Source organism: Venturia canescens, chromosome 8 (assembly GCF_019457755.1).
Source record: "Venturia canescens isolate UGA chromosome 8, ASM1945775v1, whole genome shotgun sequence".
Lineage (NCBI taxonomy): Eukaryota > Metazoa > Arthropoda > Insecta > Hymenoptera > Ichneumonidae > Venturia > Venturia canescens.
Genome location: NC_057428.1, coordinates 10,208,809 through 10,224,858, shown reverse-complemented (window position 1 = coordinate 10,224,858; position 16,050 = coordinate 10,208,809). Strand labels below are relative to the sequence as shown.

The 16,050-nt window shown below is 36.9% G+C and overlaps 2 protein-coding genes across 3 annotated transcripts in view; both read left to right on the top strand.

Annotated features, from left to right (window-relative positions):
• The window catches only part of LOC122414836 (homeobox protein unc-4-like), a 33,930-nt gene that overhangs the window by 12,298 nt on the left and 5,582 nt on the right, over positions 1-16,050 (top strand). For both annotated transcript variants that reach the window (XM_043426439.1, XM_043426438.1), the window contains exon 2: positions 14,958-15,130. In XM_043426439.1, the coding sequence (XP_043282374.1) occupies positions 14,958-15,130 (173 nt within the window). The remainder of the gene's footprint in view (positions 1-14,957; positions 15,131-16,050) is intronic.
• Positions 5,574-8,945, top strand: LOC122414837 (uncharacterized). Its single transcript, XM_043426440.1, has 7 exons — positions 5,574-6,929; positions 7,031-7,269; positions 7,610-7,804; positions 7,876-7,974; positions 8,051-8,325; positions 8,407-8,587; positions 8,664-8,945. The coding sequence occupies exons 2-7, from the start codon at positions 7,032-7,034 to the stop codon at positions 8,828-8,830; spliced, it is 1,155 nt and encodes a 384-aa protein (XP_043282375.1). The 5' UTR covers positions 5,574-6,929; position 7,031; the 3' UTR covers positions 8,831-8,945.

Below are 16,050 nucleotides of genomic sequence, written 5' to 3'. Positions count from 1 at the left end.
TTTGTGCACTCTGCGGAAATTTTTTTAAAAATTTTTTCTTTGCTTTTTAGAATACCACCTGTTCAAGTAATCTGGCCTGTGGTTTCATAAATCCGATGCAATTTAAGAATAATTAGTGAATGCTGATTTTCTATGAGATGAACATTGATGTATCGCTGCACTTTGTAAAAATAATGCCGACTAGGTTATTTCAATATTCTTGAAGATATTTTTCATACAACAAAACATTTTTGGAAAACGGAAAAATAATTTCTTCATCAGACTGATTATGAAACGCTGTATGAAGTGTTTTTTGTTGCAACTACATCTCCTCGTAATTTTAATATTTTTTTAAATTAACAAAATTAAGTCAGAACGGAAGCTTGAGTATGGAAGGAGGCAGAGTGGCCAATAAAATTTGCAACGTTTCGAAATGATTGATAAATATTTTCTTGTAGATTGATGAACAAGAATTGGCGGAAAAGCCGATTTTTACAATGAAGAATGTCTCCATGGCGAGCAGAGGAAATTAGGGACGAAAAATTCACTCGGCAATCTAGTTCTCTTGTTTCGGTTAATTCTGCGGTGTGATGGTAAGAGGCTTTTGGGAAAGAGGAAGGGAGAGATACATTTTATGGGGAGTCTGGAGGCGAGAGTAATAGAGTCGGAGAGAGAAGAGGCAAAACTGCGATGGCGGCCACCCAGGGACCTCGATTTTGGTACAACGTCGTTTCGGCTTCTTCGCTAATGACTCCTGTTGGCCCCTCGCTTAACAAGACTACCCTCGATTTAAACGGGATTGCGACTACTGCTAATACTTTGCCAAATACGGAGCTCTATCTTTTCCCCTCGCTTTAACCACCGCCAGCTTCCGTGTAGCTTGTAACTCAGAACTCTTGCCTTTGATTCACTCTCGTACGATTTTTTAGTATATATTTTTTTTAAATCGCGTAAATCAGAGATTATACCACCCTACGCGAGAGCTTATCTCCGTAGAATTCGTGCCAAATCCTCTTTTGCAACTCAGACACTCCAAAGCAATGAGCGAACAGTGATTAGAAAGAAAATTCCCAGAAAAATCTTCCTCTTTCTAGTTCATTATTAATATTCGCACATCTAAATTCATATGTAATGTATTTGGTATCAAGATCAAAATTATAATTCATTATTTATATCCAAAAATTCGTCTTGTTGAAAGCAAGAAAAAATAATTGCATTCTAATAATGATAGTGAAGAAAGAGGAAGATGCGAGTAGAATGTCTAAAATCATCAAAGAAAGGTGTCAAAATTAATTATTGGCTCGTTCTAATCGACTAATCGCGAGGCGACAAGTGAGCGATTGTTTCGTGTGCACTGTACAAGTGTAGCAAAGTCAGCGAGAAAATGAGCGAAAGTTCTGAGGCCACGAACAAGAGGAATGGAGCGAAAAATAGCATTGGAAGAGGGAACTTCTGGTTGCACGGAGTGTTTACCAGTGAATGCTCGCGTGCATGCACGCGACACTGACCACGATATAAGTCATGACTCAGTCAGTCTCTTTTTGCACTACTCTTAAGTCAAAACATTGAAACTTCATATCAAACATGCATGACACATCTTAAATTTTTTTCTCAACTAACGTTTTTCCCCGAATGAGCTTGAGAAATTTTTCATGAGATCTATTCCGAGCTGTTCGATTATTACCAACACTAGGGTAATTCCTGAAAAGAAAATCAGATTCTGTCCTATGTTTTTTTCTGTGTCTATTTTTTGCAATGCGCACTTATTCATGGATTATGTCGCTTTCCATTCTGTTTTGATCCTCGACCAAAAACTCTGTCCGTTCTGAATACACCTGTAAACAAAACTGTTCTCGCCACCGACTGCGTTTTGATAAATTGTGTAGAAGATGGATTTTTGCTTATGGAATTCATTCATATGCTTACGCGAGCTCATTACAGCAACAGTATTCCTTCTCCAGAGTATAGCATGTCCATTTCTCACGGATTGGCGAGAAAGACCAATATTATAAAAAACTTGAAACTATTTTTCTTCAGAGCCTGCCTATGCTTACCTGTGACCGGAGCTTTGGTATTCATTTCGAACATATCTGACCGTGAAGATACTATTTTCATAGACACGATAACGCGATTTGGTGATTCCAGGTGGGGTCGTATTGAGATTTTGTAGGCGTTAATTTTCCCCACCTTGGAAAATCACTGAATCTACCTGCTTTCTTAAACTCTTGTGTCAGAAAGATCAGACATCAGGTGTCGTATCTGTTCGCGGGTCGCGACTCTTTTGTTCAGACAAACGTTCACCACTCTCGAGATCCGAATTGTATTGCGGAAAAATCATGATATTAATGGTCCCTTCTGGAATATTTGTTCGATGGAACGCTTCCCGGACCAACTGCCTGCAGTCGGGTACACGACGCTGATCGCTGGGGTACGATTCTCTGTAGAAGAAGCGAAGGAAATTTGAATCTGGTACAAAGTTTATGGATCTCATATTTATGACTGACAGGATAGCGGGAACTACGGTTGAATTGTTTTAAAATGAAACCACAGCACTTTGATTTCGTTCAATCAATTTTCCGCAAAATCTTTAGAACGTAAAGAAAAAGAACGACAAAGGCAAAAAAAAAAATCAGAGTTTCCAATCAATTGCTAATGATTCTGAGCCTCTCAACATAAAATATATTACATTCACACGTAGTATTTGTTTTGTGAATGGGAAAGGTCGATATCTAGTTAATTGAAAATCCTTATCAGATAACTCGTATCCCGTTTCCCATTGTGCAGTTTGAGATTCTCCATCAACCTCTTGCGTCTCGCTATGAACCGCTCACTAACAATAAGAACGGGTGTACGACGCAAGATTCATATATTTCGGGATTCACATGGTTCCCAAAATTTTAAATTAAAATTACTTAACATCCCTGAGCGAAAACCTGCTGCGTTGTCAACTCGAAGTAATATATCGCAATTTTCTCAGTCGGTTGCAAAATATATCGACCTTGAGAATACGGCGATTAACTCTAACTGATTGATATGCGGTTTCCTCCATTTTTTAGTCTTCATGCCTTTGCTCCGACCTTTGCAATACGCTCCCTACCCCACACGGGATGCCTCCAAATAAATTGCCATGTCGGAAACGCGCTCGTGAATTGGAGAACCGACGGAGCTAACATTGAGTGCACTTACACATATGCACTGATTCCTTTCGAGATCGAGTGTGTCCATGGAAGAATTGATTGTTAGTAATTGCTCAGCAATTTCCAGTTTCTAATGCTCAGTCTTGATGCATACATTTTCAGTCGTTTCAAGCTTGAAATCGTGATTAATGATCTGATTTCGAAACTGGAAAGAAGAACTTCAATCTGATTTCCGACTTGTCGTAATCGTTCGATTATACCATTCACGTTGGACGTAGATTTTTATGTTCCTCAATTTTACATTCGGCAATGTTTATGTGAAGGAACCATTAACGCGAGCTTGGATTGTACTTTTTCGAATTATGGCTCCACTGGACTGATTCAACGATCGAGCGAACTAAGCCAACTGTTCCAAGATGTTTCAGGAACTCCAATTTTTCTGGTGATTACATTTTAAGATTAACAGAGATTGTGTGCCTAACGCCTGTTCAACACACCGCAATTCACAAGCTTTCAACGATTTGATCGTTCCTGTCATTGCGTGCATTACCCTTGAAAACATCGCCAATGCTTACAATATGGCCGACTCCCGTGACAATACTGAACCCCCGACCATTGAAACCCATGACTGAGCCTACTTTGTGCCATATTTACTTACCACCATGTAGCCGATTGTTAGATCGAGTATTGGCGTTTTACTGACGACTGACGATGCGCCACTTTTGGCTTCATAATTGATCCCGATCATAGGTGTCGAATTTTATGCCGGACGATGGGCCGATCATTTGCATCATTTCATAACCGATGACTGAATGAAGAATTGGGAATTATTGAATCCCCAGGGTTGGGCCACTGCTATCTCGTGAATATTAATAAACCTTGGCACGCATGTATGGCCCAACTTTGAACCAACTATTTTTTCAGTACCGTAGTTTATGAGTGTTTCGAACATATATATTTTCTGTTAGTTATTCGACTTATGTATACATTTACAAAGTCACCTTTGTATAGTACCTCGTACGTTTGACTGCTTGAGCTGCTTTGTACGCGTGTTACGTTCCGCGAATGGTCATGTCTTTCGTAATAGTCTTGCCTGCACTGTTCGTGATTTTGTTAGTCTCTCATATAAGCTATAAATAACCACTTTTCGCGAGTTTGAGATATGACATATTTCTTACATATGTTACAACCGTATTATTAATCTGCGAGTTACCGTTTTAGTGCCAGCTTGTCTTTTTATTTTCATTTTTCTTGAAGTGAATCCTTCGACAACGACCATACGCGTATTCGTGGCAAAAGATTATTACCCAGTGTTTCTCCAATGTAGGCCCACGTTTGAGCAATAAAGTTTTTTGAATTGTGTTTATTGTAATGTAATATATCAGCACAATGTCAAAACGATATTATCGCATTAAAAAAAATCGAGCATTGAAAAACTTCCCTGATCCTCACGTTTTAGTGCCGGAAAAAAATATACAAATTCCAGAAACAGAAATATACGATGATCGTAAGCGTGAGAAAAATGAGAAAAGTTTTTCTATTAATACAGATCGCAATAGTGACGGTGACTGCAGTGAAAAAAGTTTGGAAAATCATCATGAGGAAATTGATATGAATATGAGCCCCGATTGCAGTGGTCAAAACAGCGGAAACAGTAATCAAAACAGAGCATTTGGAGATCATTTACGCGACGGCAATAGTACTAATAATGAAAGCATACATAGCGAAGATGAACAAAGTGAGCAACGGTACGACGAAAATCAAATTTCGTTCGAAGACAAATTAAGAATGTTCGCACTAAAACATGCGAAAACGTTGAGACACAATGTTTTAACCGATTTGTTACGGCTTTTACGATCTGAAGGATATAGTAACCTTCCACAAACGGCAAAAACTTTATTGGGAAACGTTTCTTGCACCAATAAAAAGACAATGATTAGCCGAAAGGAAACCGAAGGAAGCTTCGTATATATTGGTATAAAAAATCAATTGAAAAAGACAATCTTACCGGAAATATACAAAGATAGTCATATTAAAGTTTTCGTGAACATTGACGGTGTACAATGTTATAACAGCTCCAATAAACAGTTTTGGCCTATAATATGTAAAGTTTATCATGAAAACTTTGATATTTTACCGTTTGTTGTGGCGATTTATTTAGGAGACTCGAAGCCGAACGATGTTGAACACTTCATGACAGATTTTATTTCTGAAGCCGAAGACTTGACTCAAAATGGAGTTGTGCTCAACGATAAGAAATATACATTCGAAATTGCAGCAATGATTTGTGATGCTCCAGCACGAGCGTATATAAAGTGTTGCAAGAACGCTACCGGATTTTTCGCATGTGAAAGATGTGTTGTAAAAGGAATCACAATTGAGAATAAACGTGTGTACCCTGAAATTTATTGTCAGCAGCACACGAATGAATCTTTCCGTATGCACACAGGCGGCGATCATCATTTGCCAAATCTCTTGTCGCCACTATTACGTCTTACAGATTTCGATATTATTAAAGGAGTGCCATTGGACTCGATGCATTTACTGCTTTTAGGCGTCATGAAATTGCTTTTAGAGAAGTGGACACAGGGAAAAAGTCGGCAACGTCTAACACGAGCGCAGTTGAACCTTTTAAAGCAATTACTGGATTTATTGAAAGGTTCAGTACCTGCTGAATTCCAAAGAAAAATATTTGAAATACGCGAAGTGGCAAAATGGAAAGCAACGCAATACAGGACCATACTGCTGTATGTTGGTGCAGTGGTTCTTCGTGACGTATTGCCACATAAATATTATCAACATTTTCTGCTGCTGGTAGTGGCAAGTCGTATTCTTTCCAGTAAAAAACTTGCTGTGCCGTATGCGGATTATGCGAATATCTTACTACGAGAATTTGTATCCCTAATGCCATCATTATATGGACCAGGCTCACAGGTGTTGAATGTCCATAATTTAATTCATATTTCGGACGACGTAAAACACTTCAAATTGCCACTAACCGAAATCTCGGCGTTTTGGGCAGAAAATTTCTTGGGGCAACTTAAAAAATTGATACGAACTCCGAAATATCCCTTAATTCAGGTGGTAAAACGACTAACGGAAGTCGATTGTCTGCCCGGCCAAAAAATACGTATTCGAAAAAAATGTAATAGCATGGTTCTCGAAGGGGCCGTTATTAAAGGAGTTATGGTGGGAGAAATGCTTATTAAATCAAAACGACCAGATAATGTTGTAGAATTAAAAGACGGAAAATTAATGATAATCAACAACATTGTGGAGAAAAAACAGAATGATTTAACGAATGAGCAGAGTAGAAAATTTGCTGTGGAAGGATTTCCGGTAATAAAAACTGGTGATCTGTTCTCTCGCCCAGATTCATCTCAGAAATTTGGTTTCAAGGAGATTCTGGAAGTTTCCGACAAATCAATCGTCGTGCCTATAGAAGAAATCTATTGTAAATGTTTTGAAATACGAACAAATTCTGCTCGATTTGCTGTTAATTTACTTCACAATTAATTCAAACGAAAAATGATGAAGTTGGTTTCCGTTCAAAGACTCCCGATACGAGTACGTGTTGAAGCATCGGCGCCCATTTCTTCGCCAACGTAAGCCCTCCGTAGAAAATCGTCGGCTTTCTTCGTTTCTACCGATATGCGCCCATTAATGCGCAGTACTCGAAAATTCAAGATTTCGTGTCAGTCCTCACTCGGTGTTTTCGGTGACCAGACCAGTAATTACGTGCTAACGTGTCGAACGTGTTGAATCGTGTCATTCGCCCCGGAAAGATACTATTCGCAGTATTAAAACTTACAGGTAAGAATGATCCGTTATTAATATAGCGATTTAATACTTGCCGTTCAGCCACTACCACGTTTCTTGATCACCAAATTTTGCATTTTTTCTGTGTGTTTCAGGATGGATAATATCGAAGATCAAGTGAAATTTTTCGTCGTTGAATTCGACGAATTCACTGAAGAAAATTTCCCGGTCATTGATTTAGTTCCACGGTCATGGGTAGTATCGACGACCACTGGGCTACGTTGTCAATATCCGAACGCGAGTCCCAGCAAAATTCAGAAATGGGTGAAAAACCAAAAAGAACCACGTTCGAATTGGATGGATTATGCTGTTGTTCGCATCATTTTTGAAGCACGTAAGTATAAATCATTTACAAGTATCTTTTCATTGATTCATTATGTGTCCGTGACCATATATATTACATAAAATTTCTCATGAACACGTATCTAAACGTTCAGGCCCATTGTTTCGCCAAGGTTTGCCCGCATCGGGTATAAACAAAATTTTCGGTGGTCACGTGATCTAGCGTTGGTACCCGCACAGTCTCCCGATATACGCCCGTAGTTATGCTGCGAACACAATATTATGGTTTCGTCAGCAGATCACACGAACTTTATTGCTTGCCTTTTTTCACTTCATTTTCAATATCCTATGTATTGGTTCAGCATTTTATTATATGTTTTATCCAATTACAGATGACTATGAACAAGGTTTTCGACGTCTAAAAAGATGCCTAAAAAACATTGAAACGGCACCAAGCACTGACACTGACAACGACGAAACAACCCTGACACTTTTGGATTCCGTTTCGGAAAAACAACTACTGTCGTATCTCAATAAAGAAAATCCTCTACCTGTCAATGATAGTCTCCATTTATCGAATATCTTGGGTATGTTTTATTTATTCTAAAATGTGTAGCAGTTGTACTTCGGATTGATTAACGATAGATTCTAATAATAGGTGATACGCAAGGGATGCCATCGCCAAATAAAAATAGATCCATCAACTGCGACCGTGTATTATCAGATGGAAACGGAAATTCGAAACGCAACGAAAATGGTAGGTCTAATGTTAACGCTTTTCCGGCCATTATTATTATTGTATCATTTGCGAGTTTACACAATTTCTTTCGTAGATGATTTAAAGCGTCATATTGACGAAAAATTAAATGAAATCAAACGAGATCTGATGCGAGCAATAGATTCTGCAAAAAGAAGTCTCCAGTACGACTTGGACAAAAAAATCGTCGAAATTAATAATAATATCATGTTTTCGTCGAAATCAGCATTGAAGCATGGGTCAGAAGCACGAAAAGTAATTACTACCGCGCTTCCTATTAATAATTTGGAAGATTTCTTGAAATTCGACAAGTCTCTACAGGATGAAAATGCAGAAACAAAAAGTGCACTGGTTAGTATAAAAATGATTCAGAGATTATTTTCAAGCTTGTGAGTATAGTTAAAAAATTAAAGGTTTTTTTTCACTTTGCAGATTATCTTACTAAAGTCTTCTGTAGCCGGAATAACTTCGATTCAAAAAGACATTGGTATCATGGTCTCAACGATCATGAGTAAAGCTGTACAAATTAAATACAGTGGATGCGGCCGAAAAGTCAAGAACGCCGAAACAAAATTGAATTTCAGCGCAACATTGACATTTGAATGTATGAAAGGTAAAGTGATAGAAAAATTTTACATTTTCTTCAATCTTAGTTCTTGTTTTATCAACGTATTCTTGTTTTATTGCAGAAATTTTGCGAGAAAAGTATTCTGATGGTCCGGAGCTTGTCGGGCTTTCAACGAAACTAAGTCGGTGGTTCGCAGGTGCTGGTGACCGAGAAGGTGGTCGTCGTGAACGCACCAATCAGCTTCCTACGCCTACCACTGAACCCGTTGCGACATCCGATATAGAATAATCGGTTTCTTACATTGCTAAGAAAGTTTTCGTTTCCCAATAATTTTCTATGTTCTTTTTTGCTTTATTTTTAAGATTAACAAAAGATACAGTTGAAAGTTTTTTTTTCTTTTCTGCTGGTACTTCGAAAATCGGTAATACATAGTTCATATACATTCTTCATATGAACAAAGTGTAATTTCGTAAAAAAAATATTTTCTTTTCGTTGGCTTATTTGCACACATTTGGCTTCATAAATATTTATTTAATATTATTACTTTTATTTTTAAGTTTTTGTTGAATCCCGAAAATTTTTCTGGATGATGAAAAAAATAAATAATGCCATTCACTGCTACTTTATGAAAGAATGCTTTGAAATAAATATCTGCATTAACAATGATACGATTGTATATTTAAAAAAAAATAAATTTACATCCTTCTACCGGTACTCATGATCGGTCCACCATGTGACCGAGGACCGGTCAACCAATGAAATTATCTTGGGCCAACGAACGACCTCGATACATCCGGCCATTGGCTTGCTGTTGGGGAACTAATGGGCAGATATTGAAGACGACCCTGGGCCAACTGTGAGATTCACCATTGGACCCAAGTTATCATTCAGACTTTCACCCAATCTAGTTTCAGCACATTTTTCGATGGTGGGCCGATGGTTGAGTACTGTTGTCTAGGTACTGAAACCTTGCTGGGCCGTTTGTCAATGTTTTCAAGGGTAGTGACAGGGACGATATGCTGAATTGAAGATCTGCTCAAGATTCAATGTGCGAGCATCTATTTTTCAATCGAATCCATGTTTCCTTCAGTTTTTAATTCCCTGTCAGTTATTCTGGCCTATTGTACCGCGACATTTTAGCGGATATTAGGGGACCTGTGACTTCTTCGAAACCTATTTTCGAATCGAGAGTACTCGATAAGTTATTTGCTTCGGAGCCAAAGTCATGATCGTGTCTCTCAACCTCTGGTAAGCTTATGCCGTCCGAGGGTGCCTCATTATTCTTTTCTAGGACAAGGTGGATTTTATTTGTATCTGCCTCCTTCAGAGTAACTAATTCAGGCCTTCAATACTCCGAATAGCTTGAGTATGTCCTATTTCGATGAGCTTTTGTTAAGGTTCTAGAAACTAACTGTTTCTTATATCTGTTGAGAAAGATATTTTTCTGAGCACCACTTGCTGCCTGGAATGGAATCGAAACAGAAAGGGCGCAATGTCTTTTTCGATCAATGTGAAAAATACAGAACGTCACTTGGCTTTCCTTCAATAGCAAGGATGGACTGATAAAGTAGAGCTGAATTTGCGGTGCACGTAATTGGAGTTTACTGCGATACGCGGTACGAGTAAAATTGAGTGCATGCCAATTTTGTTCCTATGAGAATCATCCCTTTTTCCCGTGGGAACACAAGAAAGCGCGGAAGGCAACGAGAAACATGACCGTCTCGTACTGATTTCAACTCCTTTTCCGTTGCGTCTTTTTTTCTAAGCTTTTCATTTATTTTCCATAATTCCTTATTTTCTTTCTCGCTACTTTATGAAAATGAACTATCATTGTTCATCAGTTTTCTTTTTTACATTTTTTAAATTGGCCGAAAATGTTTTTTTCTGCCTAACAGACACAATACAATAGAACGGAGATCTTATTATTGGGGATTGGCATGGGCGGGAGTCTAAATTTAAGTAGCGAGTCGGACAAAAAATGTGTGTTACTAAAAATTTATGACAAATGTGTGTAGAATGCAATGGTAGTATCACGAACGTGACTTTTGAGGGAGCATATCGCGGAACACAATTAAACATGAATTTACTAAAATACGGGATCATACCGGAAAGATTTTGGTCTCCATTTTTTTTACAATTATGAAATCATTTTGAAAGGTTCTTGTGTGAAGTAAATTCAACGTTTCTCGAATTAAAAATCAATGCAAATTTATCGATGTATCTTATCTTCTTTGATGCAGAGAGTCGGTAAACAGATTTACCGAATCGTTTCATGTGAAAATATGGCCGAAGGGCTATCGGCGTTTCTTTATGAACCTTTTCGTTTCGTTTTTAACATGTATCTCAACTACTCATGTACTTATATCGACAGACGTATGTACTACAGATACACATATATATCTGCATATAGAGCAGAAAAAAGACCGGGAGACGATCATTCAAGCTGCCACCGTATGTGCCCGAGAAAAACGAGACTCGCGGGCATACGACCATATCGAGCTCTCGTTGTCGGATTATGGATTATCAATAATGAGCGACCCAATCGATATCCATCTCTCTCAAGCAGCTCTCATATCCCCCCATATATGTGGACGTATCTACTCTGTATGTTTCGCATTTCTCGCTTATAAATAATATACATGTATAGATATCGTCATATAATTTTTTGTGCTCGGTTTGCCGGGGCAGACACCGATAAATCCCAGCTAATTACGTAGATTAATGGTAACCGTGCAATTTTTCATCGCCTCCGGTAAGCATCGCGCATTCTGGCTCGTTCATTCTTTCTTTCCATTAAGTGAAGGACATGGAGAAAAGAAGGAAAAGATTTCTCCTTATGAGACATCCGAAAGATGACTCCGAGGAGTGTTCAAGAGTGTGGGTCAACGGTCCTCGAGAATCGTACCTTCGGCCGTCCGCTTTTGTGCATCTCCAAGTTCATTTCTTCAATTTCGCATGAAAATGAAAAAAAAATCCAAATTTGGAATTTCTTGCGTTTTCATCTAACCAAATCTCTGATGACAGAATATACGAAGATTAAAATATCTTTGGTTTTGTACAACACGTATTTTCAAAAAGATATCAATTGAATGGAACCACATATCTTTCCTCATATCTAAGGTCTAACCACCCTACATTTGTATTTCATTTGATTTTTAACTATATATAATCAATTGTGAAAGGTGTTTGACCAGCAAGTGCAAATGGTGTTTCTACGTAGTTGTGATTGAATTGTTCCAAAATTTTTGGTTCGTTTTCATTATCATCAATTAAGGTTTGAATCTTTTCAGGTTTCCGTCAAGTATGATCGTGTGAGTGATTTACCGACGGCGTGGACATAACGGCATCGGCTGTTTTGTCTTTGAATCAAAATGCGAATGATCAAATTCTCTCCAACTTCTTCTAGTTATGCTGACGTTCTATTTTTTTTTTTTTTTGTAAATGAGAGAATCATTTCACTGAAATTACGAAATCCATATTTTTTTTCTCTTTATAGAAAAGTCGTAACGCAGCATCCGTTGGTTGAAGCTGGAATTAGAATTAATACTCAAATTGACGATGTGTAGAAGCTCCCCGCGCTATATTACAAGGATTGCAAAATCGTAGTCAGTTTCGTGGTACAGAAGAAGAGCAGAAGAGAGAAAAATTTTCTAACGGCAATCTTTAATCAATCGCGCAATCAGATAAAAATAAAATCGTAAAAAAAATAATATATAAAATGAGTCTGATATTGTTTCAGAGGAGATAGTGCCCAAACAATGTGGCCATTACTTTTTATTCCATTTTCTTGTTTCGCTCGTGGGCCAATTTTATACAATATATATTTATACAGCGTATGTGCACCATAAAGATAAAGTCAGTTGCTGCTTCTGGGCATTTCGTTCCCATCTACTCATATCTTTCCTTCACTGGTTATATATGCGGCAACGGGAGATCGAGCAACGTGGAGGGATGAAGAGTCAATCATAATTCCGGATCTTTTATTCAATTCTACGAGGCTCATATTAGCATACGTATATGCCATCAATGCGATTCTTCTTTTATCTCATCTCTTCTTCTCCTTGCACCATAATAAATACAGAGAAATATAGAGGGGAGCGCAGGGCAAAACGGGATACCTAAGGAAATATTAAACTTTTCAGGAGTTTGAAAAGTTCCGTTTATTTTTTACTCCCAAAAACCAAGAAATGTACTGAAATTTTTTTCAATTTAAAAAAAAAAAAAAAATTTTACCGGGGCAATTTCCCTCAAAAATTTGTGAAATTTGTTTTTACTACAATTTTCATTCAATGCACCTTGGGTGTGTTTTTATTTTATAAAAGTTTGTATCCTTCATTCACCGAATTATAGATTCGGTGTTAAAGTTGTGCGGATTGGGCACATGGTCTGTGTGCAGGTGTAACCACCGATGATGGTCCTCCAAAATAGGGGAGCACTTTGCCTCGAGTGGCCACTCGAGGCAAAGTGGATTTTTCTGAAAATTTAAATTTTGAGGCAAAGGAGTGTGCCAAAAGTAGAAGATAATATAAGTTTTCAAAAACTTTTTTTCAAACTCAGGATGTGTCTTTAAGAAGGTTTAAGAAACTGAAATGTTTGTTTCATTCGTATATGTACGGTGAAATTAAATAAAATCTGAATCTTATAAAAAAATTGAGCAAAGTGGACATAACATTTTTTTTTCAAAAAGTTCACTTTGCCCCATTTTTTTAAAAATAATTTCAAATTTCATTCAATTTCACCGTACATGCGAGACATCTAGTCAGAATCGTCAGAAGAATATTTTTTACTTTACCTTATTGCTTTTTTTGACAGAATATGAAAAATTACTGTGAAAAATCAATTTTTCAGCACAACAGTAGTTGACAGCACATATGTAAACCGACACATCTAGCTTAGTTGCTTATGGTATCCACTTTGCCATGTTTCTCTATATTTTCGATTACTGTCGTAGACAGTAATGAAAATTAAAAAAAGAAAAAACATGATATTTTGGAAAAAATATATTTTTTCTTCATTTTCGGAGAAATATCAAAGTTGAGAAAAAAAATCAAAAACACTTACTGAATTTTTCGGGTATCCCATTTTGCCACGGTTTCCCCTATGTTTAGCACAAAAGTGCTTATATAAAAACTGGTGTCAATTCTCACCCTTATCTTTACATTGATCAAAATTTGTATTCTAATGAAATGTTTAAAGCTGTATCATATACTCTTTAATTTTTGTATATTTGGAGACGACTCAAATACGATCATAGATTATATTCAAAATACGGTCTCCAGATTATATTCAAAAGTCTCGGAAGATTACATTAGCAATTACTAATGTTTTTTATTTTATTATTATCGATCATCATGGATACGACCGTCGCCTATAGAATACCTAAAAATATTTTCCCTTCGTTTTGATATGTTTCCCAAATAAAGTTTTCACGTTTCGACGATTTTATCCCCTTGTTGATTTTACTCCCAAATCCACTCTCTAACTATATTTTTTGTACGATGCTCAAAAGCCCTAGAAGGTTGTGAAAAATCGCGCAAGGAATGAATGGAAAATTTGTGTCAAAACAGTTGGCGATATTTCGACACAATTTCAGTCACCTATCACTACTAGAATCTCATAGAAAAACTACATTTTCTATAACGATGGACAAGCTTATTCATGCTGGATATTCGTCACTAGAGCAATTGCCAAATACCCGGACGGCCTACGTACTTTGTTACCATTGTAAAAGTTACCATTGATTACAGAAATAGATCCACTGAAAAAAGGGGAGTGAAGTAGTTGGATTTAAGTAACAATTTTTTCTTTCTCTCTTCGCGGTGTTGTATTATCGGATCCAGTAATAAGCTTAGTTAACAGGAATTTGAGGAAATCACTTTTTTTACTATACCAGAAATAGATCAGTAATAGAAATTCACTCATTGTTCACATCCCTCTCCCCCCCCCCCCCTCTCGATTGTCAGACTTATTGTTAATATATTTGTATTCATATGACTTTATGTCTCTACATATATGTATGTATTATACTGGAGGAAAGATGCCCCATTTCTGATAACGTTGAAAATGCCGATTTTTCTCTCTTTTTGTCTCCCATGAAATTTCGATATTCCATGCTTATTCAATATCACATGTATACATTATCTGCTTGCTTTGTTGCTTCAGTTGTCCTCTCTTATTCGAAAATTCAGGGCGATGAAGTAAACATATCTTGAAAAATATGCACATATACGGAGATACGTAGAAAGATATAATACATATTAGACATAAATCAATACAGTATCCGTACATAATTCAATGACTTTTTATTTGATTCTTCCGATAAAGATGATTGAATTTGCTATCTTAGGGAGATTCTTCAAATTGAAAATGCCACACGTCCAATTTTTACTTATCTTCGATTTTTCTCCTTCTTCAGGTTTTGACGGAGAATCTGATGAAGGTGGAAGCAAGCGAAGACGAAGCAGAACGAATTTCAGTAGCCGACAACTAGAGGAACTCGAGAGAGCTTTTCTATCGAGTCATTATCCGGATGTTTTTATGCGAGAGGCTTTGGCTGTAAGTCTTCGTCTCAAGGAAAGCAGAGTCGCTGTAAGTCCTTCTCGATATTTTCTGATTTTGAGATTATGAAAGAACGTTTCGAAAATTCGATTTCTCTTCGAACGATTATATTGTTTTCATTTCAACTGGGCTAATTCGAGATAATTATTCATCGTGCAGTATTTTCAGTAATGAGAGTTATCTTTTTTATTTGCGAGAACATTAGTTTTGTTATTTTTAAAATACAAATTTGTCCTGAATTCATCGATGTACCACGATTATGCATAAGAGAGGTTGACCTGGGTGTGGCTGGAGCGACAATAACAATAATTTAATTCCTCTCGCTCATTGTTGTCACAACTTTTATATTCGATGTATAGATCACTGCGAAAAAAGCAACTTTCACATATTCTTTTATGCATTAGCCTCGCAAGAAAATAAGGCATAGATTTTTTTCTTCTATCCATATGAATAATGCACCTATCGATGGAATAATATTTTTCAACATGCTTTTCCATACTAGAATTATATCTACATAAATGTAAATAAATAATTATGCATGAAAAATTCTTCACGTTATTGTTTATGCCATCGAGTTTTGACAATCTTTTGTACAACATTGCTGAAAACTAAATTAATATTCATTAATATTGCCGGTTGTTTATTTAGTATGTGACGAAACATGATTTTATTTAATGGATTTATTTTACTTTTCGGAATCATTGATTCATTGACACTAATTGTTAAGTGAAAAAAAATTATATCATATATTTCTGTTCGCGCCATCAACTTTAAAGAGTAAATTGCGCGACTACTTACGATTTAGTAAATATGAATGTGTGATGTTCAGAGTGAAAAATGTGTTGAACGCTATCAAGAATGGGATAGCTCGTCTGACAGGTGTGTAGGACTTTCAAAAAATATTTACGTAGAAATCAGCATAGAGTCGTCAGTGATAAAATCCTATGTGC